This window comes from Micrasema longulum, unplaced genomic scaffold (assembly GCF_059751315.1).
Source record: "Micrasema longulum isolate JH-2025_06_02 unplaced genomic scaffold, ASM5975131v1 h1tg000020l, whole genome shotgun sequence".
NCBI lineage: Eukaryota > Metazoa > Arthropoda > Insecta > Trichoptera > Brachycentridae > Micrasema > Micrasema longulum.
This window is the reverse complement of record NW_028277228.1, coordinates 723695-748246: the sequence shown is the minus strand read 5'-3', so window position 1 is coordinate 748246 and position 24552 is coordinate 723695. Positions and strand designations below refer to the sequence as shown.

The 24552-nt window shown below is 32.8% G+C and overlaps 1 protein-coding gene across 1 annotated transcript in view; it reads right to left on the bottom strand.

The window, feature by feature from the left end:
• LOC148285618 (E3 ubiquitin-protein ligase AMFR-like) overlaps positions 1-24552 on the bottom strand; it is a 91915-nt gene that overhangs the window by 15102 nt on the left and 52261 nt on the right. The window contains exons 2-3 of the mRNA XM_088243191.1: positions 19810-20067; positions 3090-3245 (exon numbers count right to left, since the gene is read on the bottom strand). Of these exons, the coding sequence (XP_088099317.1) occupies positions 3090-3245; positions 19810-20067 (414 nt within the window). The remainder of the gene's footprint in view (positions 1-3089; positions 3246-19809; positions 20068-24552) is intronic.

Genomic DNA, 24552 nt, shown 5'->3' with positions numbered 1-24552 from the left:
AGGTCATAAGCCCTGTAAATGCCCAGACTTCCATATTCCCTTCTCAAAAAAGTTTTCTGTCTCTGTTGAAATAATTTTTAATATGAATAACTCCCTAGGGAGGAAATTCAGCCAGTCTACAAGCATTTGGACTTACTCAAACATTGTAGAACACATATTATTTCTAGTACATTCCATGAATCGTTTCCTTGTTATTTCATGCATTTTATTCGATCTGTTATAAGTTTATTTTAATTTTAGTTTTAAACGTTGTACATGACTACTTTATTTTAAAAACATATGTATTGGTTAAAACTTAACGATAGAAGAAAAATTATAGACCTTTTAAATTTATTCAAAATTGTAAATTCAATATGTGATTGCCCTGAACGATTTTCTCTCATCAACTTCAGGATGCCTGGAAGAATGTGTAGACAGGTGCCACCGTTTTGTAGCAATAATTCACGGACAGTGTATACTTGTAATGCCGTATTAAATAGACTTCATGAACTCGGCAATAGTTATTCCCACGTATCTGATATATTTAGTGTAGGGTATTGTTCCTATAGAACAAACCTTTTGAACTTTTTCAAAGGTGGTGAATGGTAATTATATTTATTTATTCATGCATTTCATAATACGTATATATATGCACTTTTTGTTCACTTTGCCTAGCTGTGTGAAACAGTACTTATGATTTTCTTGTTGTTTTACTGTAGAATATTTTATTATTTAAAATTTCTACTGAATATGCTGTATAATTTTTAGGTTAATTTTTTAAATATAAATCTTGTATAATTTTTGGTTTAATACTTTCTTTTATAAATCTTGGGTATAAGGGAATTCGTGTTTTAAAAATATATATATATATATATATTAAGCCAAATATGTTAATATTATAAATGTTTGTAAAAGGCAGATTTGCCATTTATGTTAATAAAATAAATAGATATTTATTAACATTATTTCTAGCAGGGATACGGGGATGCTGGATTACAACACCCGCGAATCTCGTAGTCACATTTTTATGGAGAAATATTATTTTAAGTTACTTTCTGGAATTAAATATACTGATTCATCAATTTATATATTTCAAACAACTACGCCAGTCAATGACAAATAACTATCGACGTGCTAATAAGCGACGTGATAACAATTGTGAAACCATGGTTATTTATCGAATTCGCAATCACAATGGAGCGTCCGTGAACACCTAATATTAAATATCAAAATATTTACGTTTTGCGACGTATAATCCTGCTGCGCAATCACATATTTGAGTTTCACCGCTGTAAATATGGAGAATATTCCGAAACTGCTATTTTTATTTATTTATTTATATTTATCGTGCTATTTATTCATTTAGCCGGCGGTTGGCAAGCCAAGTGTCAAGAAAAGCAGTCGCCATAGTAATTGTAATTTAATTTTCACTTTTTTGTATTAGATACTCGTTACTATTTTGCAAATGCAATATATTGTATTATTTTTTATAGTAAACGCCGATTATTCGCCAGTGAACTGTATTTATTTACGAGGAAAACAAAAAACAAACCGACACGAGCGTTGACTTAGAGATTACAGACGCGTTGACTTATGACTGCGATAACTTAAGCATGTTCATTATTGTTCATTGTGATCGCTCAAATGCTTAGCATGTTTTTAAGCACGTCGATAGTTATTTGTGATTGAGCTACTGCGAGATCTCATGCACTATTCTACGCACTTAGATGTTATACGAAAGTAAAAATTCACTTATTAATAGGCCGATTCACTTGCCAAATATGGCTTCTGCACATAATATAGACATACATTTCCATAGATATGGGCAGTTCAGCAGCTATCTCTTTTCATATGTTTCGGGAGATGGTTGTTTATTTGTCTATGTGGGTATATATATATAAGTATGAATATATGCAGTATATGCACATATCGTCGTGATCGTAGAACAACGACAAATGTGCAAAAAATGCGACATTGATTGATTTAATATATAAAGGCATACTATTCCAGGTTTGAAAAATATAAAATACACAACCTGTAACTGAGCGGGTGGATCATCGGTGGCAGAGCGATGGGGACCTCAATTCCTATCGTTTTAACCCCCATGCATGTACCGCGATATTCAGTTGTTTAAAATTTATTCGGATTTTTAAGAAATTTTAGTAAAATCCGATTTTAGGCTGGATGTCCCAAGTGTAGCCAAACTATTAAGTCAACGGTCGTATTTTTTTTCCAAGTAGCTCAATAGTAGGCCTTTCATCCTACAACACAGTTTTGAGTCGTTATATGATTTAATTCCAAATAAAAAATAATCTCTTCAAAAAAATCTGCAAACCAATGTTTTCTACAAATAACAAAAATATATTTCAAGATACGCTGCAATTTATTGGTGTACCGATGCAGTGCTCTATGCACCATTAGATGCGGAAAGGGAATAATAATAATGGTTTATTGACAAAATTTACAATTTATTTATCTACCACATACATACTTAGGTAGTAGATTTCTCTGGATTATGTCTAGTCTGCCTAACTAGGTACAACCTGTTTTAAGGCAGACATTTTTATTCAAAAATAAACAATAACATGACTACCTACTAGTTGATTTATTATAAAGTGATGATAATGATGATGATGATGAAAAATTAATAAATAATTTCAAAAATTGGCAACTAACTAAAATCTAAATTCCAAAATCTAAAACCAAGTAAAGAAAATTAGAGATTATAAAAACAGAAAGATTTTTTTTTAAATAAATTTAATTAATAATATTATTTATTTATTTACGGTTCCGGGAACCTTTTACATAATTACAATAAAACCAGTGAAAAAAAAAATACAACAAAAATAACATACTATAAAAAAATAACAAAAACATCGAGAAAAGTATACAATGGTAAACAGTATTTATATATAAAAAAAAAAATTACATCTGTAACAAATATAAATATTTACCTCTATAAAAGAAAGGTAAATTCAAAAAACATCATTATGTTTGTGTTTAACTGTCATAAGACGCATTGGTTATGGTTAATAATGGGTTGTAAATAATCCGTAAAGTAACAGTGAGTACGATTGTAAAATGGATAAATAATGGCTGTGTGAGTTTACCTCGGCGGCCATGAAGGCGAAAGTGTTGAGCCCCCCTCCCAAAAAGGCTACCGCCACGCACAGCACCATCAGCAGCCCGTCGCTCAGCAGGATGACTCCGAGCAGGCCCGCCAGCCGCGCGCCGGCCCAGCCGCCGGAGCTCGACGAGAACGAGAGCTGGAACAAGCACGGATAGTCATTAGTCAAATGGATATTATCGTGTCGACAAATGGATATTATCGCGAATGATGTATGTTTGAAACAACATAGGGTAAACCACCCAGTGAATGAACGATTAAGAATTTTTCAACATTAAAAAATATTTTCGGCGTGATGGAATGACGGGTATACTCTAAAATACGTTTATGTTATGCTCAGTTATTAAAAAAAAAAAAAACCTTTTTCAGTATTTTGAGACATTTTGTCTAGATTTAAAAAAAAATATTAATATATCAGAAATGATCCAAATCACCAGTGAATGAACACTGTTTTTAGTGAATGAACACTGTTTTTAGTGAATGAACACTGTTTTTAGTAAATGAACACAATTGAACCCCGTCAACGAACAGTCAAATTATTTTATTAAATCAAATTAGAAACCTGAATATTATTCGTAATTAATTATTAATATAATAGTATTATAATTTTGCAAATTTGTTTTAAACTCATAAGCATATTAAAAATGCATAAATAATAAACAATACTGTAGTTCCCAGTACAATGAAAATAAAAGGCTGCAAAATTATGCCAAAAATATATAAATAAATAAATTAGAAACACAATTTTTTGGCATAATTTTGCGATTGTATTTTCTAGGCATACTTTTTCTTTTTATTCTTAATCTCGTCTTCTTTTCTTTTCTTCGTCGTATTTTTTAAAATATTATTGGTATTTCTTACCCGTCAAGCCAAACGGCATAGGTTTTTTTTTATCTAAACAGTGTTCTTTTTACCTAATGTACCAGTAAATGAACATCCGTTCATTAATTGGATTAAAACATTTTCGCGCGCCAGTAAAGGAACACTCAGTAATTTAATAAATATCGCCAAAACCTGAGTAAAATGAATCTAAATCAAAGATTTTTATTTATTTTTTATTTATAAATCATATAACACAAAGTATTTTACAAGTATAATACGTTGAATTACATTCCCAGGAGTTACAACAACTCAATTCGGGACATAAATAATATTAGCATTTAGAAAATAACACATATTGAGAACAACAAAGAAGTTTAGTACCTTTATAACTAAACAACAATATATACGCCTAAAACATTTTCTTACACAAGCAGAATAAATATATATATATATATATATATATATATATATATATATAAAAGAAGTGAATCTACTAAAGGGGATAAGGTCATTAACATCACATGCCATGCAGATGATGCTGCCATAGTGATGATGAGAACATATCCATCTCAGTTAGTAAACGTCGTATAAATGTCGTATAGTACAATGAACACATGATTATTGGAAACATAATTCGGATATACAAAACGTGTGTTAGACCAAATCATGGTGTATACAACAGAGGCGAGGATAGATAGAGAGAAAATAAAAAATACGAAAAACCAAGTAGAAAAACTAAATAGAAAAATCAAATAACTGCTCAAAACGTCAGAGATGAAAATACTAAAGGCAATCGCAGGGAATTAAGGCATGTTCTACAAAAATAATAATTCATTTGATTATTTTAGAGTCAAGAGTAGCCAAAGAGTTATCGAAAAAAAAAAATTGTTTTTATCTGACATCCATAGAATTAAGATCTTAATTTTATGCCGACATCTAATTTTTCTGAACAAACTACAACACGTGATTTTCACAACACGGCCATGCTGTAACTGGACGATGGCAGATACAGAAAATTACCAATAACTAAAAAAATAATGTTGCCAACCAGAAAAAAAAATACACGATTCAGTATTTTAGAAGAAAATATGCGTTTTGTTCATTTACTGGAGGGTGTTCATTCACTGGACAGCTTACCCTAGTTACTCTTCATTGAAAGCTTATTTTTTATAATATTTTTTCTCTAATAAAGGCTTTACTATTTAATATTTTCATTTATTTATAAACACGCCGTTTTATCAGGTCGGTGTGGAAATTCCATCATAGCTTGTCAATTTTATTTTTATTTGTTGGTAACGCTGAGATTTGGGTGGAGCTATATGCCAATTTCCCGCCACGGTAAAAATCCACACAGCATGATAGGGTGGTGTTGTACTTTTTTTTTTTTTTTTTAATTATTTTGATACCAGAAAACGCAATAATATGGTCAACCGTGAGCCCGATTAATCTTCACTCGATTTCCTTTTGTAGAATTTTTACCTAAAAGCAGCCGCTGAATAAATTTTAAGTAAACAAAATAATATAATTGTCAATCAACCTTAATTTTACCGTGTTGTGTGGATTTGGACACCCAAATGATGACGCGATGGGAAAATTCAAAGGTTTTTTAAAAAAGGGTAAAACGAACATTTTTAAACATAACATTTATCTTTTCATACGAGTACATTACATTTATAAAAAATATTTAATACATACATGTTTTTCCATTAAAATAAACAAACGAAAATCCACATAGGCATATGGTACGTAATTTATTTTTTATAATTATTATACGGCCTAAGCCAATATTAACAGTTATATGATGAAACATATGTACAAAAAACTGAACAAAAATAACATAAAACTATGTAGCAAAGACGAACAAGGGCAATAAAATAATGGAATACAATATATTCATAAACACGATCAACTAAGACTTCGGCTAACTCATGCCAAACCGACTTCATCTCACACCGCGTTAATGGCGAAGAGATCTACGAAAAGCCGTAAGATCTATCCCAAAGAATTAAGTTGTTTGATGAATTGACTAATCTACACATTCTGGACGTTGGGGCATAAAAACAAAATTCGCTCTTAGAAGATTTGATAAATAGCAGATGTTAGCTTCTGGTGACACGGCGTTGTGAAGTGAACACGAAATCAATAATATAATTTTATATATTTAGGATTAGGTGTGGTGGTCCCGTCCCAGTTGGTGATGGACAGAAGAGGTGAGGTTATGGTTTGAATGCAGATTTATTGCATGTAGAATAAATAAATGTCACCGTGTTGTGGAGCGCGAGAGTAATGGAGATGAGGAGTTGAAGTAACTGCACTTGAACTACATGCTGGAACTGAGTGACTGACTGAACTGAACTGGGCTGGGCGTTGACTGCGCCCTGTGGTCTATTTATAGGCCACGTTCTTTTGTTCTTCAAATCTCCATGGTAGGGACGATGTTGATGTATTGCGGGACGATAAACTCGTGTTTCGCAGAATGTAATGAATTGAATTCAATAAAATGAGTTTGTTCTTGGAGATATTATTTAGCACGTTTGTGTCATCGATCATGGACTACGGCGGCCTCCGTGGTGTAGTGGTCAAGACGCTTGACTCACGCACGGAAGGTTCCGGGTTCGATTCCCGGTGAGAACACAAAAATTAAAATGGGATTTTTCTTAAGCCCGGGTGTTCCGTGATGTAATTCACCGCTGTAATTGGGCCTTCTGGCCTGTTGTGGTGCAAAAATAAATGAATTAAAATATACTGTGTGTGGATATACGTATTATCTAATAGGTAATTTAAAATATTTTTAAAATAAAATTAAAACAAAAAATTCAAATTAAATAAATATACAGAATACACATTTTTTACTTAATTTATTCATATTCCCTCTATCGCGTCACCAAAAATGAAACAGAAACCATACTGTTAAAATAATAATACCTATAAAGATGGCGAACTTCATCATTGACTTAATTTAATGGATACAAAACATAAACAAGATTTCGACCTTGAGTTTTCATTTTTTCCCTATAGTTTAAAAATATATAAATTTTAAGTTGCTGCTAAATCGAGGAACCTCTAAATACATGCAAATATGCAACAATAAAATGAAAACGATTAAAACGCTAATATAATAAATAAAAGTGTGACGTTTTGGTATTATTCAAATCTGCAGCCAATAAACTTATTCAATAGCCTACAAAAGGAAGATACTGCAGAACATTCGACCGAAGGCTAAAAGATTCATGGCATGAAAATATTGTAGCGAACAGAATAGTATAAGGAGTTGACACAGGAGGTCAAAGCCAAAGTAGCGTTTACACGAGGACATCGTCCCGCCCCATCATCGGACTTATTGCCCTCGTGTGAGGAGCGATTTGTAGGACAGGACGATATACGGAGGACATTGTCGCAGAGATAGACAGGCAGGCAATCTCCGCAGGACAATGATTACCACCGCATTGTCCTCGTGTGAACTAGAGATGGGCATTGCGCTTTTTTTATAAAAGTACAAAACAGTAACCGTTTCACAAATTAAGTTGTTTCGTGAAGACGTTTAAAAAATATCAGTTAAGTGCAGTGTGCGATTTTTTTACCACCTCTAGTGTGAACGCGCACTGACAGGACCGTGGGACAACAGCGACTTGCTCGACCCGTGCGTGTCGCACCCGCGCATTTTTATTATTTAGTTCCCCTTCAATATTTCCAATACATCTTGATATAAAAGATTTTTTCTTTTCGCGAACTCGCTTGTGACAAACGTAGTCAAGGTGTGAACTCCAGCCGAATGTTCGTTCTTTCCCAATGTCCTTTCCTGCAAGGTTGCGTCTGTACACGGAGCTGGGACAAGACAATATTGTCCTCGTTTAAACCTAACGTAACTGTCCCCTGAAGGTTTGTTGACAAGAAGGAAAAACGGGACCAAATATTGGCCGAATTTGATGGCCAGTTTTCCTTGGATTACATGTTTTCCTTGGATTACATCATTATCATGTTAACTACTTTATTTCAATGTTAATTGAATAATTGGAATTGTCGTAAAAATGATTTTAAAAAAACATTGGTAACTCGTAAAAGCATGACGATGCTCAAATTAAATCAAGACGTTAAAGTGCAAAAAGATTGTGTTCAGTAATTTAATGCGGTTTAAATGTTGATGTAATAATTGGAATTGTCATAAAAATTATAAAAAATATTTCCAACTTGAAAAAGCATGACGATGCTCAAATCAAATCAAGACGTCAAAGCGAAAGTGTTCAATAATTTAATACGGTTTAAATTTAAATGAAATAATTGGAATTGTCATAAAAATGATTTAAAATATTTCATTGGTAACTTGAAAAAACATGACGATGCCCAAATCAAGTCAAGACGTCAAAGCGTAAAAACGATGTGTTCAGTATAATATTTTCAAAAATATATACATGTTTTAAAAACTCACACAATTTTTACATGAGAATAATAAAATAAACGAAATACCACTCCGAAAAATAGGCAACCTGTTTTGCTTGGTGTGGGATTATATATAAAACTAGCGGACCCGACAGACGTTTTCCTGCCCGAACGTTGGCTTGCCTGCTATTACCTTGCAAAAATACTTTTCAATGCGCTTGTTTATGATTGAATTCCAAAACTAAAAATTATTAATATTCAAATATTGAATTTCAAACCATCTGATATAAATAAACATAATTTCAATAAAGACACCAACACAAAGTTCTTCATGTTGAAAATAAGATATTAAAATCAGACAACCTGGAAATCTTAAAAATTAAAAAGCGATTCATAATAAGAAAAAAAAAAACAATAACCAACTAATACATATTTCAATATTAAACAATAATTATTTTAAATGTCGCATCCATTTCACTTTACAATTCTTTACAAGAGCAACATGACAAAAAGACTCGACTTATTGGCTCCATATGTTTCGATGTATGACGATATATTTATTCGATAATATTTAGTAATCACTGTTAAAATAAAATAGGTGGTTACGCCAAATGTACTATTTGTGTTTGTATATAGTACATTTACTGGATTGTGGGGGTGGATTTATTTGCTACCTACTGGACCCTGGTAAGGATGTTGTAATACCTACTACGGGTACCATATTTCAGCTATAATAACACCCAAAGTGTAGTGGCACCGAGTGCACACGTGTTTTCATAATCCCAGCGCAATCGCAAATAATTTGTTTTAGCGATCAATAATGCACTGTATCGTGTTATCGCATATCAATAGCCGAGAAACCACGACAAGTGCCTTCCTGACCACAGGATCTGATCCTGCTTGCCACGAGAGAAGTTACGAACAATAATTTGCCAAGAAGCCGAGTACAAGGTAAATAATTGCATTCATTTGTAATTAGGATTCAGTGGCAAAGAGTGTAAAGATAACGCAAATCCGCGAACTAGTCATTCGAGCGTCCATCAGCTTCTGGATAATGGCGCGATCAATAGGATAAGATTCATTAATCAAGTACATCATCAAGAAGCTGGTGTAGCTTTGAAAACGGTCAGTAAAAACAAAGTTTTATATTTATTTTATTTGAACTTCCATTATTTTTGCTTGTTTTAAAGTCTCCACTATTATCGGTGGCAGGCCTATTTCTATTGGCAATTTTTCCTTCCATATATACCTAATTTATGAATATCCAGTAAGTGGATATAGCAGTGGACATTGTGTGCAAAACAATAATCGTTGGGCAACAAGTCGTTGCTATTGTTTAACGCACTCAAACCATGAATGTTGTCACTTTCTCACGCCACTTAAGTGAGTGCTGCTTTAAATCTTTGCTTGAGAAATATGCGCATAATCGCTATAGGAAATGGAACGAAGGTCATAGAAGTGGATTAGTAAAGTTAGTTAGTCCCTACCGGTGTTTCTAAACACTTAAAGTTAAGAATATGTCCGAATGTTTGCAGACAAGCTGGATTTTCTCCCTAGGGAGTTATTTATAATAATAATATTTATTGGGCATTAAGAAAAAAATCACATTTACATTTTTAAAATAATATTAATACAATGCGTATTTACATAAAAAAATATTTATATGCAATCCCTAAGACTACGATGTTCTCTGTATATATCCAATATTATTTTCTTTGTTGCATCTATCTATGTAGGTAAACCCGTACCAAGATAGATGCAAGTTGTATCATTATGGTGTGGTAACGGTAGGGTATCGCACCCGCAGGCAGCACAGCAAGAAGCGACAGCAAGGCGATCCACGGTCACTCGCTTAAGTAATTTTATATTCACCCGAATGACAGCGGACCACCCCGCTATCACCGCTCACTATACCCCCCACAAGTACATAATCATGGATCTAAATTTGTTGCAACAAAGAGGGAATTTTTTCGAGAAGTGAATATGAAAGTCTAGGCATTCACGGGGCTTATGACCTGTCACTTGCTGGTTTTAGTGGCTAGTTTACCTACCGAGTAATATTCACATTCATATTATATTTTATAATTTGTATTATGCTTCAATTTTTATTATTATCGGTATGTTTTGTAATTTATAATAATTATGTCTCATTTCTTAACTATTGATGGTAGATTTTTTTATTTTTATTAATGATTAATTTTTTATTATTATTACCTGCATGTTTCCTAATTTATTTCTGTATTGAATTTTTTAATGTTATTATTCTTTGAATTTATTAAGCATCATTTAATGAAATAAATAAAAAAAAACACATGTAAAAAAAGGTCCTTTCTAAACACAGGAATTTCTTAGCTAGTCGACACCTGAAACAAAGAAACTCTGTACATTTTAAAACTGTGAAATACATAAATAAATAAATAAAATAAAAAAACTTTTTCTTTTTTAATTAAAATGAAATATGCACACATTGTTTAAATTTATTATGATATATATATTATCTAAGCATGTTTTTTATATGAAACTGTTGTGTTATAGTATTTATGTAACGTAAATACTTTTTTTATTTTGCACATTGTATTTTCTTGTCTCCTCTTTCACAGTAGTAGCTGCTCGATTGTGGAATAATCTACCCACTAATGTTAGAGACGCCCCTTCTTTATGTACATTTAAGTCAATATTGAAATGTCACTATCTTAATATTTAAGTTGTTCCCTTATCCTTCTTCTTTCCTTCCCGTCCCCTCTCCACTCTTTATAGTAGTGTTAATTTTTCATATATTTTTATTTTGTAAATCTTTGTTTTTAATTTTGTATAAAATTGTAAGATTCAATATGTCCATGTACTTGGGATTTTCTCAAACTGAACGGTCTAGGTAGGAAGGAAGAAATTGCCTTAAGGCAATATGCCCGCCCTTATATGTATATAAATTGTATATGCATATAAAGTGTTAAATAAATAAATAAATTTTTAAATCAGCAATTTTGTGAGTTTGTCCAAATTTTTGTAGTCAAGGACTGGATTCAACCCCCTAGGGAGCTGTTAACATGAACATATTACAACAGAGATGAAGAACTTTTTAGAGAAGGTAATATACAAGTCTAGGCATCCACAGGGCTTATGTCCTGTCATTGACTGGTTTAAGGTTTCAGCTCTTTAACTTCACAAAACGTCAACAGATGGAAGAATCGAAGGAAAATATATGTTCAAATACAGGCAGAATTTTAAATATTACACAGTGTGTTAATGAGGTCACTTAAACCGGCCAATGACAGATCATAAGCCCTGTGGTTGCCTAGACTTCTACATTCCCTTCTCTAAAAATTTCTTCATCTCTGTTGTAATATGTTAATTATAAGTGTTTATTTTATATTAAATATGTATTTTTGTAAGGTAAAAAGGCACTGGGTGCCATGTAATCGTACGTATATTAATAAATTGATAAACGACCATCCTTGTGTTGTATTTTCATCTAATAATACAGTAAACATGTTTACAAGTTTAAAATACAGGGAAAACGGAATTTTGTAATAAACTATGGGAAAACGTGAGCTATTTTCTTATTAGCATACGAAATTATTAATTATGCGGTGCAAACATTCTAGAAATGTACATAACAACTATAGTACTAGAAATATGTAGGAATATGATAAGGCCCATTTCACAAGTACACCCCGATTCCCGATCCACCCGTATTAAATATATATAAAATTACGGTGGGTGGATAGTTGTATTTTTCGTTTCGTTTATTTAGTTTCTACTCGCGGGTGAAAATTTTGCCGAGGGAAATCGCATGGAGAATAGTTGGCATCACGGTGTATTGGTTAGTACGTTTTCCTGCCAATTAATAAATAAAATTATGTAAAAAAATAATTATAATACGATAAAAGTCAATCGACCCTACATCACGGGCATCACGGTGTATTGGTTAGTACGTTTTCCTGCCAATTAATAAATAAAATTATATAAAAAAATAATTATAATACGATAAAAGTCAATCGACCCTATGTTGCTTAATTAGGACGGGTGATTTTTTTCTGTGGAGCGAGAACAGCCTAAGGCTACTACTTGAGAAAAAAATAAAATAGCTTAATGTACAGAGGGTTAAAATTGTATAATGAGATGCATCAAAGAAAGATTTTATATTATATGATTTTTTATGCACAATTAATTCAAGAATTGTTTATAGTTGTAAGTAAATTTACAAATTGTTAATATTAGTTGATATCGAGGCTTTACTGACAGAATGCATTGAGTCATGAAAACAAGTTCGGGGACAATCGCATTTAAAGCTTTTTTATTCTTTCAACGCATTATTTCTCATACAATTTTCTATTCTTAAAACTTTTTGAAAGCTTTAAAATAGTAATCTTTATTCCAGGCATAGCATAAAATTTAAAATCAACATCTTGCACCTATATTAAAAAATATTTTAAATATATAGACGCTTTACTGGCAGAATGCATTAAGTCAACTGTCTTTATATATTTCAAATGCAGGTACGAGATGTTTATTTAAATTTTATGCTATGCCTTGAATAAAGATTACTCTTTTAAAGCTTTAAAAAAAATGTGGTTGAAATAAAAAGAAAAATTGAAAGAATAAAAAAAGCTTTAAATGCAATCGGGATAATCATCCCGCAACTTGTTTTAATTACTTGATGCATTCTGTCAGCAAAGCCTCGATATACAAACGCAAAGAAATTTCAGGTTTCTGGGCCCCAAAATATTCAATATTTTACCCGGACATTTCAAAACCTTAGCCCGGATTCAATTCGATAAATTTGTATAAAATTGGTAGAGAAAAATCAGAAAATTTACTTTAAAAAAATCTTAAATAATAAATAGTTTTTTTGTTAATACACCGTGATTATTATTACTAATATTAATTAACTAACTAAAGAAAATAAAATAATAATAATAATATTAACGCATTTTTAAATTCTGTATGCGAGAGGTAAACTACAGTCTCACCAAGAACTCAACTTTTCGGGAAAGACAAATTAGTGATTTTTCATACTTTAAACATCTTGTGTTTTTCAATGAGAGGCTTTAAAGTGAATTTGTTTTCTAAAATATATTGATACACATTACAAAAACAAACATTTTAAAAGTCTTTGGTGGTACTGTATGTTTTCTTACTGTCCTTAACCTCTAGTTTGGTGTAGAGTTACAATAAAGAGTAAATCAATGATATTTGTTATTGAAGAACTTAGGAGTTAATGCTATTTACAATATAACAGAAGGCGAAAACATTGATTTCGACATAGTAATAAGTCAATTTCATCATATTTGGAGCTACCGTAGTTTACCTCTCGCATACAGAATTATTATTATTGATAGTTAATACACATACGAGTATGTACAAGAAACTGAACAAAAAAAACATAAAACTATGTAGCAAAGACAAGCAACGGCAATAAAATAATGGTATACACTATATTCAATATATGCCAACTGAGAGTAAGGTCAGGATATACAAGACATGCGTCCGACCCATTATGACCTACGGGATGGAAGTGAGAACCGACAGGACAAGAAGCCTTCTCAGAGTAGCAGAAATGAGATCCCTACGCTCCGTCACAGACAGAACTCTTAGAGATCGGATCGGAAATGAAACGATAAGGTCTGTATGTGGTGTTGAAGACATAGTGAAGGGGGAAAGAAGCAGAAGGAGCTTTTGGAGGGACTATATGAACCGCATGAAAAACACGAAGATAGCCCAGGATAGCCCAATGTCACAAACAGGGCATACGACCTAGATTAAGAGGAAGATGAAGAAAATCAACGTAACGTCTGAACCGGACTGTGGTCGCGTGGTAGTATTGCGGACTCACGGGCCAAAGGGACGAGGCTCAAATCCTACTCTACCACAACTCGATTTCCATTTTTCCAGCATAAGTTATTTACGACTTTTAGGAAATGGTCTGAAAATTCAAATATTTTAGTAAATAATAAGAACTCAAAAATTTATATTTTCTATGCCAATCCATCTTCATTCCACGCTGTGTTAATAGCGAAAAGACCTAAAAAAGCGGGAAGATTCATCCCGAAAAAATTCAAGGTGGGCGGCGAATTGACCAATTTACACATTCTGGACATTGGGGCATTAAAACAAAAGTTGCTCTTGGAAGATTTGATAAATAGCAGATTTTGAATTCTGGTGACATGGTTTGGAATAAATTATTTAATTATTATATTTGTCTCTTATTATTTTCCATTTATAACTTAAGACGCAGTTTTTTTTACTTTGGGTTTATTTTCACCCAAGATATTGCTCGACTCGCGCCTGTGTGATATACCTTTGTAGTCCACTCTACTCGGCAATTAGCATGAACTTGGTATCTTCAATATTGACTTTATCAATAATACAATGTATGAGTCTCTGCTATGTAGTGACATCCAGTGGGACGCGGAAAAAATATTCTGAACTGCGCAAATACAACACAAAGATACACGAGTGTTTTATGGAATGTTCTTCAGATAAATAGATACTTTAAGTAATTGACATCATGGGTAGAATACCTCCACATGTACCGTACGTATCGAAATGTGCGTAGGTGAAGAATACTTATATATATATATATATTTTTTTTTTTAAACGCCTCCGCTCGGTTGCGAGTGATTTTGGCTCTTAAAAACAAGAATAAGAAAGATAAAGAGTATACACTTTAATGAAACGACAAAAAAAACATACCCCGAAAAAAATATATGATTTGAGATGATTAAAATCAGTATTAAAGAGTTATGTGACAATAAAATATTATTACCTTATTAAATTAAACATAAACATAACATGGAATTATGGGCTTAAAGTAAAGAAGGACATTTAACTTGTCTTATTATTTAAATTTGGCAAATAAAATTCTTTAAACAAATTAAAATATTTTTATTATTTATCCTTAAGAATTTAGTCGTCAAATCATTCTGGGTGATTAAAAAATTTACGTTTTGTATTCTTCAGAAATATTTTGAAGGGATTTGCTCCTGTCGTATGGGGATCGTCAAAGGACAGATGATCTAATGTCTCATCGTCATTTTCACAAAGGCTCATTGCCGAAGTAGACACCTATTCTTGATAAGTGCGAGGCAACAAGACAATGTTCTATTCTCAATCTTGATATTAAAGAAATGTTCCATTTTGATTGCTTTTCGATTTCAAACCACGGTCGAATGGAAATGGAGCATTGGATACTCTCGTGAAAGAACCCAGTTGAAGAATTCTGTCAGAACATTGTCCACTTAGATCTCATTTCATTAATTATGGTTGGTATGCAATCACCAGGAGTAAGTAAAAAAACATTGAGTTATTTCAGTTCACAAATTGGTCCGTCATTACCACCATTAATTCCAGATTTTAACTCTTCGAGCAGACTTAGAGAATCAGTAAATATTATTGTCAGAGGAATGTCACGGTGCATAACTTCCAATAAAGCCTCTTTTAGTGCAATGCACGCGGCGGTAAAAACGGAGGACTCGGAAATTGGAGGGTTACTTATGTATTTGGTAAAATATTAGCGAAAAATGATAACGAAAATCCGCGCAATAAAACCTATTTCACAAGTATAGTCCAAATCCACACAGCACGGTAAAATTAAGGTAATGTACGTTTATTATATTTTTGTATTAAAAAAAAAAATATTCAGCGGCTAGACCAGTGATGGCGAACCTTTAACCCGCGTGTCAGACACTGGCCCACGCAGGCTTTTTAAATGACCCACGCGATGACTTTTATAAAATATTTTTTTACATCATAAAAGAGAGAAAAGGCGGTCAAAAATATTTATTATATAGAAAAATAATAATAAAATTAATAAAAAAAAGGCAAAAAAAGCGTGGAAAAAATAATTTACTGACAAATTATGAAAACAAACCTACAGATAAAAAAAGACTTTTCGAATTACTAAAAATATTTATTGCATCTTTTGCATTGTCCTTGTGAAACTTGTTGGATTGCGTGTACATGCAAAAGAGAGGGGATTAAAGTATCCTGTATTCGAGGAAAAGTGCTTAAGTCAAATGTCGGGATTACGCATGTAAGTTTATGTTGGTAATGAGTGACGCATTAAGGTAGTAATGAAGGAAATACTTGTAATATGGACGTATGACATACCTACAACTTATTATTGGAAAAATCAACTAGTGGAAAATTATTTTCAAGCGTTTCGCAATAGGAAAAATAGTTCGGTAGTATCTCACCAACATCGGAAAAGGTTTAAGCTCTCAACAAAAGGAAGAATGAAAGAAATGCGAATGTTTAGTGCGTGGCCACAGCGGCGAGCGTTTTGCGGCTGTTTTCGATTCATGGCCTGACTGCGTGGTTTGCGGGGAAGTCCATCCAGTTTGATCTTGACGCGCGCGACACGTTTTGTGCTACTTGCGTAAATTTGCAAACAAGCGGTGTTGTATAATGTATAAAGTACTAAGTAAGAAGATAGTCAAACGTAAGTTACTGGACTCCGTCCAAAGACAAATCACTATCGATCAGGTTAAGCAAACAATACAGAACAATCTCCCTAGTATTCTGAAGTTTTGAGTGGATTTCCTAAGTTTAGGAAATTCCAGACTGTCCCACTACGAATACGGAAAATCCCTCCTGATCTCAACACTTGAAAAATAAAATAAAGGCTTATATAAAAGCAAAAAAAGTCCTTTTATGAAATATAAACCCCGTAAATAATAAGCAAGATAAATAATAAATGCAACTCCCACCTAAAAACTCAAAACAAAACTCTTTTTTTGCTTTTTTTCCAAACTGGCTAGACCCCGTGTGGTAAATCGCGCGCGGCGTCCACGCGCGAACACCTGGCCCACGCCGCGCCGCTGTGGCCAAGCACTTAAAGTTACGCGTAATGGTGAATGTTACACAGTAGGTATCTAAATTGATAACTAAAAACAGCCGATGACGGGTCATAAGTCCTCTTAATCTAAATAATGGCAATATCTACATAAGCTCTTCTGAAAGGGGTAATTCATTTATGTCGACAGCATTAAGATTTCTGGGCTGGTACTCAGAGATCACTCTGTTAGCGTGTATTTAGTAGGTAAATCCGCGTTAAAAATGTGCTTTCTACGCGCGGTTTTGTGTTCAGAATACCACCCCTGGAGTGAGTTTCCAAAAAAAAATATTTTTTACAAAATAAATGAAGAAGAATATTAATATCTAGGATTGACTTTAATAGGTTAGAACTTTTTTAGGCTATTTAATTATGTTCGTAATCAGATAAGGGTTAAAAAGAAAATCCTCTTATTATTTTACGTAAATTAACACTACCTTTGACCTTTGTGACAAAAAATCTTGAAACACAATGTTAGTGACGCGAACGGCATTTATTAAAAAACATTTCGACGTATGATGAGATTTTGGACCATATATTAAAAAATATCTTGAAGGTGACTATCAAAATAAACACACACATACAAGTTTTTACAGTGATTTATTTTATTAAGTGGAATTATATGAATTTGATTAGATAAAAAAAGTCATCGCATTGGATAAATAAGAATATCTCGATCGCAATAATTACAGGTTGCCCATTTTATTTTACAGACATACATAATATTATTGTGTACCATAAAAAAATTACATTACACTGCTAAGAATACTTTTTGTACACTTTGATTAAAATCTTTGTCTATAGGTGACAATATTAATATCTAGGATTGACTTTAATCGTCTTTGTCCCGGGGTACTATTCTAAATCTTAAGGTTGACCTTAAAGTCGCAATAATGTTTTAAATTAAAATCATCATGTTCGGTTTGAAGTATTCGTATATTATTTACGTAATTTGAAATTTATTTATTTAACTTTTTGTACATAATGTTATTTGTACATGGGCGTGCTTATTGCCAAATGGCAATTTCTTCCAACCAACCAATAAAATAAAAGTTTTATTTTTATAATTGAAGTTGCAGAACATATTCGATAGAAAAAAAATAATTAAAAAGCTAAAGATATATAAAAATAGAAATAAACGTATTTGTTTACAAATTACCTGAAATCAAAACTATTACTCAATGGGGAAAAGGGCAAAAAGAGGAAAAAGGAAAGGAGGAGAGATTAAGGAAGAGAATGGAGATGTTTCTTCAGACGTGATTTAAACAGAGATAATGTAGTAACATCTTTGATGGTGGATGGGAGATGATTCCACAGTCGAGCCGCATGGACACCAGTAGCGAGCGGTGAGTTTTTAAATTGGTAAGCTATAAAAATTCTGATAAAATGTCCATAGCGGTAGTATGGCATATAAAAAACAAGTCTATTTTATATTTAATAAATAATTCCTAACAAATGGCTCCAGCGGCTAATAGTTTCAGTAAAAATATTTTCTAATGTAGCACAAACATTTGATTATTTTGTATGTAAATACCCGAGATAAAGGTGTTTTCTACGGCCGCGAGAGCGTTTCAGAATAGCGCCGCAGGAGTGGCTAAAATTTATTGACTAACATTTTACTTCAATAGTTCTTGTCTGAGTATGACTCTGACACACTTTGTCCAGATATTACAGACGAATGAGGTGATCTTTTTGTCTAAGATCGGCTTTTAATAGCCTAGATGTGGATTATGCATTATTTGACTAAGATGACTAACATTTTTACAATGACTTGAAACATTATTATTTATTAATGGAGGACTGAATGATATGTGTGTAATAACGGTGACTTGCATGAATTACTAGAAGCAGAATACGAGATATTTCAAAATACAGGTATTAAAAAAATATAGATTTGCGGTTTAATATTCGATTTTCCATAATTTATAGAAATACTAGTTCTTTCTATATATGTGGAATCATGTGAATGAATTTGGGTTACCAAATGAGAGGCATTTTAACTTATACCTAGCGGAGATGGGTCCGATTAGACCCATTGTGATTATGATCGATTATGTGAAAAGTATTTTTTGTACATACTAAGAGTTAGGGACTAGACAGGCGAGCGGCCGGTATTGCTCTTAAGACAGGGCATTTTTTGATTTCGCGCGAGTTCTTAGCGTGGTGAAAGTTTTTGACACAATAGCAGCTAGCCCACCACTCGTTCATGGCCCGAAATGGTAACCCTAGGTTCGGGTGAATGTAATACTCATTACTCATGGGACTTTAATATTCCAGGTTATGTAAACTTTGTAGGTTACAATATTTTAGATACTAAACGTTATGGAAGACTTAGGCATTTTGGGCGACTTACATTCTGGGTGATTATGGGTGGCTTTAAAACTAAATGACTAAGATTCTGGGTGACTTTAACATTCCCTGGGGCTTTAGCACTCTGGATGACTTAAGATTCTGGGTGATTTTAATACTCTGGCGACTTTAAGATTTTGGATGACTAAGCTTTTTGATGATAACTAAAATTTTAAGTGATTTAAACATTCTGGTAACTAACATCTTGGGTGACTTTTACATTCTGGGTGACTAATATTTTCGAAAATTTTACCATTCTGGGTGGCTTTAACATTCTGGATGACTAAGATTATGGGTGACTTAAACATTCTGGGTGACTTACATATTCTAAGCGGTCCTTACACAGCTGGGTGAGAAGATGAAGGAAGCCAAGCGCCGTGAACCAGGCCACCCACATGACTACCTCGTCCATGTACTGCACGTTGATGACCCCGAACACGAAGATGAACTTGTAGAAGACAAAGTTCCAGAACTTGTCCTTGACGTGCTGGCGCTCGGACACGCGCAGTTCGCCGAACACAATGCGCTGGATGGAGCGGCCGAGGAGGAACAGCACGCAGTAGGACATGTTTATCAGCGTCTGGAAACAAACACAAAATGCTTAGCAAAAAATATTATGAGTATGTCTAAATGTTTGTACGCAGGCTTGATTTCACTCCCTAGAGAGTTATTGTGATCTAAATGTATTGCAACTGAGAGGGAAAACTTTTTTGAGAAGGAAATATGGAAGTCTTGGATGGTTTTAGTGGCCACATTGCCTAGTTGGTGAAATAATTAAGTCAGATGAGTCTCACTCACATCAATAAAGGATTCAGCTCATTTACCTTAAAAAATTCAACAGATGGAAGAGTCGAGGAAATGTGGATGTTTGAACATAAGCAGAATGGTGAATGTTACACAGTGTGTAAAGTGGGCACTCAAACCAGCCAAGGACGGGTCATAAGCCCCGTTAATTCCTAGACTTCCATATTCCCCTTTCAAAAATGTTTTCCCTATCTATTACAATAAATAACAAATGTCTTATTTTAACACATATCAAAACTTTTCTGGAGCGTTTGCCTGTCATGCCTGAGGTCTCGAGTTCGATTCTCGGTAACCCAATAATATTTATTTAATAGGTAACCTCTAAAAGCGCCACGATCTATACGTGATATTAAAAATAATAAAACGTAATAGCTCAGAGCAATTTATTTTACGCTTGTAAAATTTGCTTACGAAGATCATTTATCTTTCGCATGCTCGTTACTAAGCAATATATGATTTTATCAGGGATTCATATTTACTTTCAGACACAATAGATGTATTTCAATATAATAAGAGTTGCAAAACACTGTTTCACACTGGAGACGCGTAATCTACCTGTGATCTTACTAGAAAACAAAATGAAACAATTTTTTATATTAAGTTTATATTTGTAGCACTAACTTTGTGGTTATTCATTATAATAAAATAAATAAAACAACTTTGTTTTTAACCACTAATTTTTATTTTCCACCAACCGGTTTCAAAGCAAACAAGCTTCTTCGTCAAGGTTTACGTAACTAATGAATTGATTCCTTTTTTTATTTTTATCATGTTCACTATATACTACACGTGGACCCAATAAATCAAGTAGTTTTTTCCTTACACGGGTGGTAATTTGATATTTTCGAAGTTAAACAGGAGAGGACAAGAAGAAATATTGTTTATTTGGTTATTAATTATTGCTTTCTTATTATGAATCGCTTTTTCAATTTCTAAGTTGTCTAATTTTAATATTTTATTTTCAACATGAAGTACTTTTAATCCAGTGACTTTTATTTATTGAAACAATTTTTGTTTATTTCTTAGGTTGAATGTTTCGTATTTAATTCAGTTTAGTATTTTATTTACATAGGATTCATTGAATCACTTATAAATGTCTATAAATTACAACTATGTAATAAAATTCAACAATAAGTAAATTAAACTCAACAAACGAATAAATTTAAATTAACAATACAATTTATTTATTTGTACATACAGGCACTAATAAAATAAAATACAACTAAATAAAATTAAAGCTAGGACAAAACAAATAAAAATTACTACCTCAAGACAAGATCCGGTCTATCTTGTGATTTTTTAAACCTATAAAGACTTACACCAAAAAAGTCCAGATCGTGTCTCAAGTTAACAATACGACACAATCGGGACGTTGGTGCATGCAAGCCATAGTTTGTGATGTGTTGATCGAGGAACGGCACATTATTATTTCGCAACCGGCGGATTGGAACATTGAATGTAACTTGTTCCATTAACGATGGTACATCAGTTAAGCCATTCAGTCAATTAAACATAAAATGAACAAACTAAAATCAATAAATACGAATCTAATGACAAGCTGTCTTGTCCTGCAAATCTTCTTCGACTCGATAGTAGCTCTTTCCAAACAGCCTATGCTTGACAAAATCTTTTAAAACAATTGTTTGCAAAGCCTGAATTTCAATCGCATAACGAAACCTAGAAAAAAATAATTAGAAACATATTTTGATATTTTAGACGAATATTTAAAGTTTTTTCGTATGTTTTTTGTGTCTCATAGTTTCTGACAAAACCCACAAATATCAACAAACTCATTTCTTTTTAGCATAATTTTAAATAACGGAAATTCGAAAAACTAAACAATATAGTGAAATATACAGGGTGTTCTTTAAACCCTGTCACATCCGAAACCACGATGATCAGTATGGACAAGAAGACATATTAGCATATTTAAAAAAATATTTAGAAGGAAGAAAATTTTCAAAATTTTAATATTTTTAAAAAACAAATGGTTGCTTATTTCTGCAGGGGAGAAGCGAGGGGGGCGCGGACGTGCGGTCGACAGTGTATCAGGTTCCCCCCTCCCCTCTCCTCGTTTCTTCCCTGCAGGTGTAAGCAACCTTTTTTTAATCTTTAAGATTTTAGTCGTTCTAAAAATTTATTTTAATGTGCCAATATGTCTTCTTGCTCATACTGATCATCGTGGTTTCGGATGTGACAGAGTTTAAAGAAGACCCTTTATGTACTAAGCTTCTTAATAATACGTTTTTATTATCAAGAAACTTTGGGTGACTTGTCGACATTTAATACGAAATAATACGAAACTGGGTCATATATTGCTTACAAAGGTATAACATTATGTTTTGAAAATATGTGAGTCATCGTGTGGATATAATCATCTTAGAGTGAAAAAACTGTTTGCAAGCATGACTAATATACATATATTATAAAATATGTTCGTCTATTAACTCACCTGAAAAAATTGTGTTATTGTAAAAGGAATTGAAATGGCGAAATCACCAGTGGCTAGTCTGACAAAGAAATTGTGCAAAGAAGGTTGGTCCACTTTAGCAAAAATATATTTCGATAAGAAATGAGATTTTCGACAATGTAACATACATTGAATTAAAAACACTTTCATAATTTAAAAATAACTAGAATATAGAAAATGTTTTATTGACATTATTCAAACATTCATAATATAAGTGTCATTACCTCAATGATCACAACTTGCGCATTTTTTAAAGAGAGGCACAGCATAAAGTAAATATATTTTAAAATGTCATAAATAATTAACAAAGCATTGCCAATTTACAAAAAACAATAACATATAATTGTTACAAGACGCAAATAATTTATTATTAATAATATTTGGATTTATTATTTCTGGTCATGCGGCTGCAAAAGTAGATCCCAGCAGAACGCTCGTGCTAGGTTTTCCTGTAATTTTAATTATGTATTTCCAAAAACACGTACGACGATACAATATGTTTATATTTTGGGTAATACCGTGTGTGTTGGATTTGTTCCGACGTTTCGGCTACCATTGCAGGAGCCATCTTCAGGGTATATGTATCACAGTTTACCCTGAAGATGGCTCCTGCAATGGTAGCCGAAACGTCGGAACAAATCCAACACACACGGTATCACCCAAAAAATAAACATATTGATAACAGTGACCGTGAAAACCTTCGCACCTACGTACGATGTTTGCTCAGAGGAATTTCTCTTTTGTGGCCCCAAGAGTGTTCAATGTCCTGGATGGAACATATTAAGTTCTCCAAAACGAAAGCCATTTTCAGAAAGAGTGTGCAAGTCTAGATTTTGTCTTAGAGAAGAGACCATTGCAGGAGACTGCTGCGAGATATTGCATAGATATATATACCAATATGAAGCGTGTTGTCCAGATGCCCTTTAAAATATATGTATGTTTATGTAAACATTTTTCATTTTTATTTGTACTATTATTTCATTATGTAAGTGCCTCCGCTTTCCATTATATTGTATCCCACCTCAACACAGGGCCTTTGGCCTCATAGATTTTGGGATACATTATTAATTTTTTTGTAATATGTATGTATTTGATAAATAAAATAAATAAATAAATTATTCTTAAATATGGAAAAAAAATGGCATGTATCGAGTAGTGTAAGGGCATATTAAGTATAAAATTATATGCAAAGAGTAACCACTTAAAAGCTAGGCAACACAGACTATCTGTTCTTTCTGAACCGCAGGACCAATTTACCGCTGATAATGCCTGTGAGGAGGAATATTGGTCTGTTCAACAGCCTACCAAGAAAGGTGGATCTTTTCCATGCTAAGACTATCAGTTGTAGACTCTTTTTTTTTTTAAATGTTTTTTTAAATGTTTATTTATAAATCATATAACACAAAGTATTTTACAAGTATAATACGAGTACGTTAAATTTCATTCCCAGGAGTTACAATAACTCAATTCGGGACATAAATAATATTAACATTAAAAAAATAACACATTTTGAGAACAACAAAGAAACAAAGCAAGTTTAGCACCTTTATAACTAAATATACAACAACAATATATACGCCAAAAACCTTTTCTTACACAAGCAGAATAAATATATAAAAAAACGCTTTTAAGAATGAAAAAAATAGTGAATCTACTAAGGGAGATAAGGTCATTAACATCACATGCCACGCAGATGATTCAGCCATGGTGATGATGAGAACATATCCATCTCAGTTAGTAAACGTCGTATAAATGTCGTATAGTACAATGAACACATGATTATTGGAAACA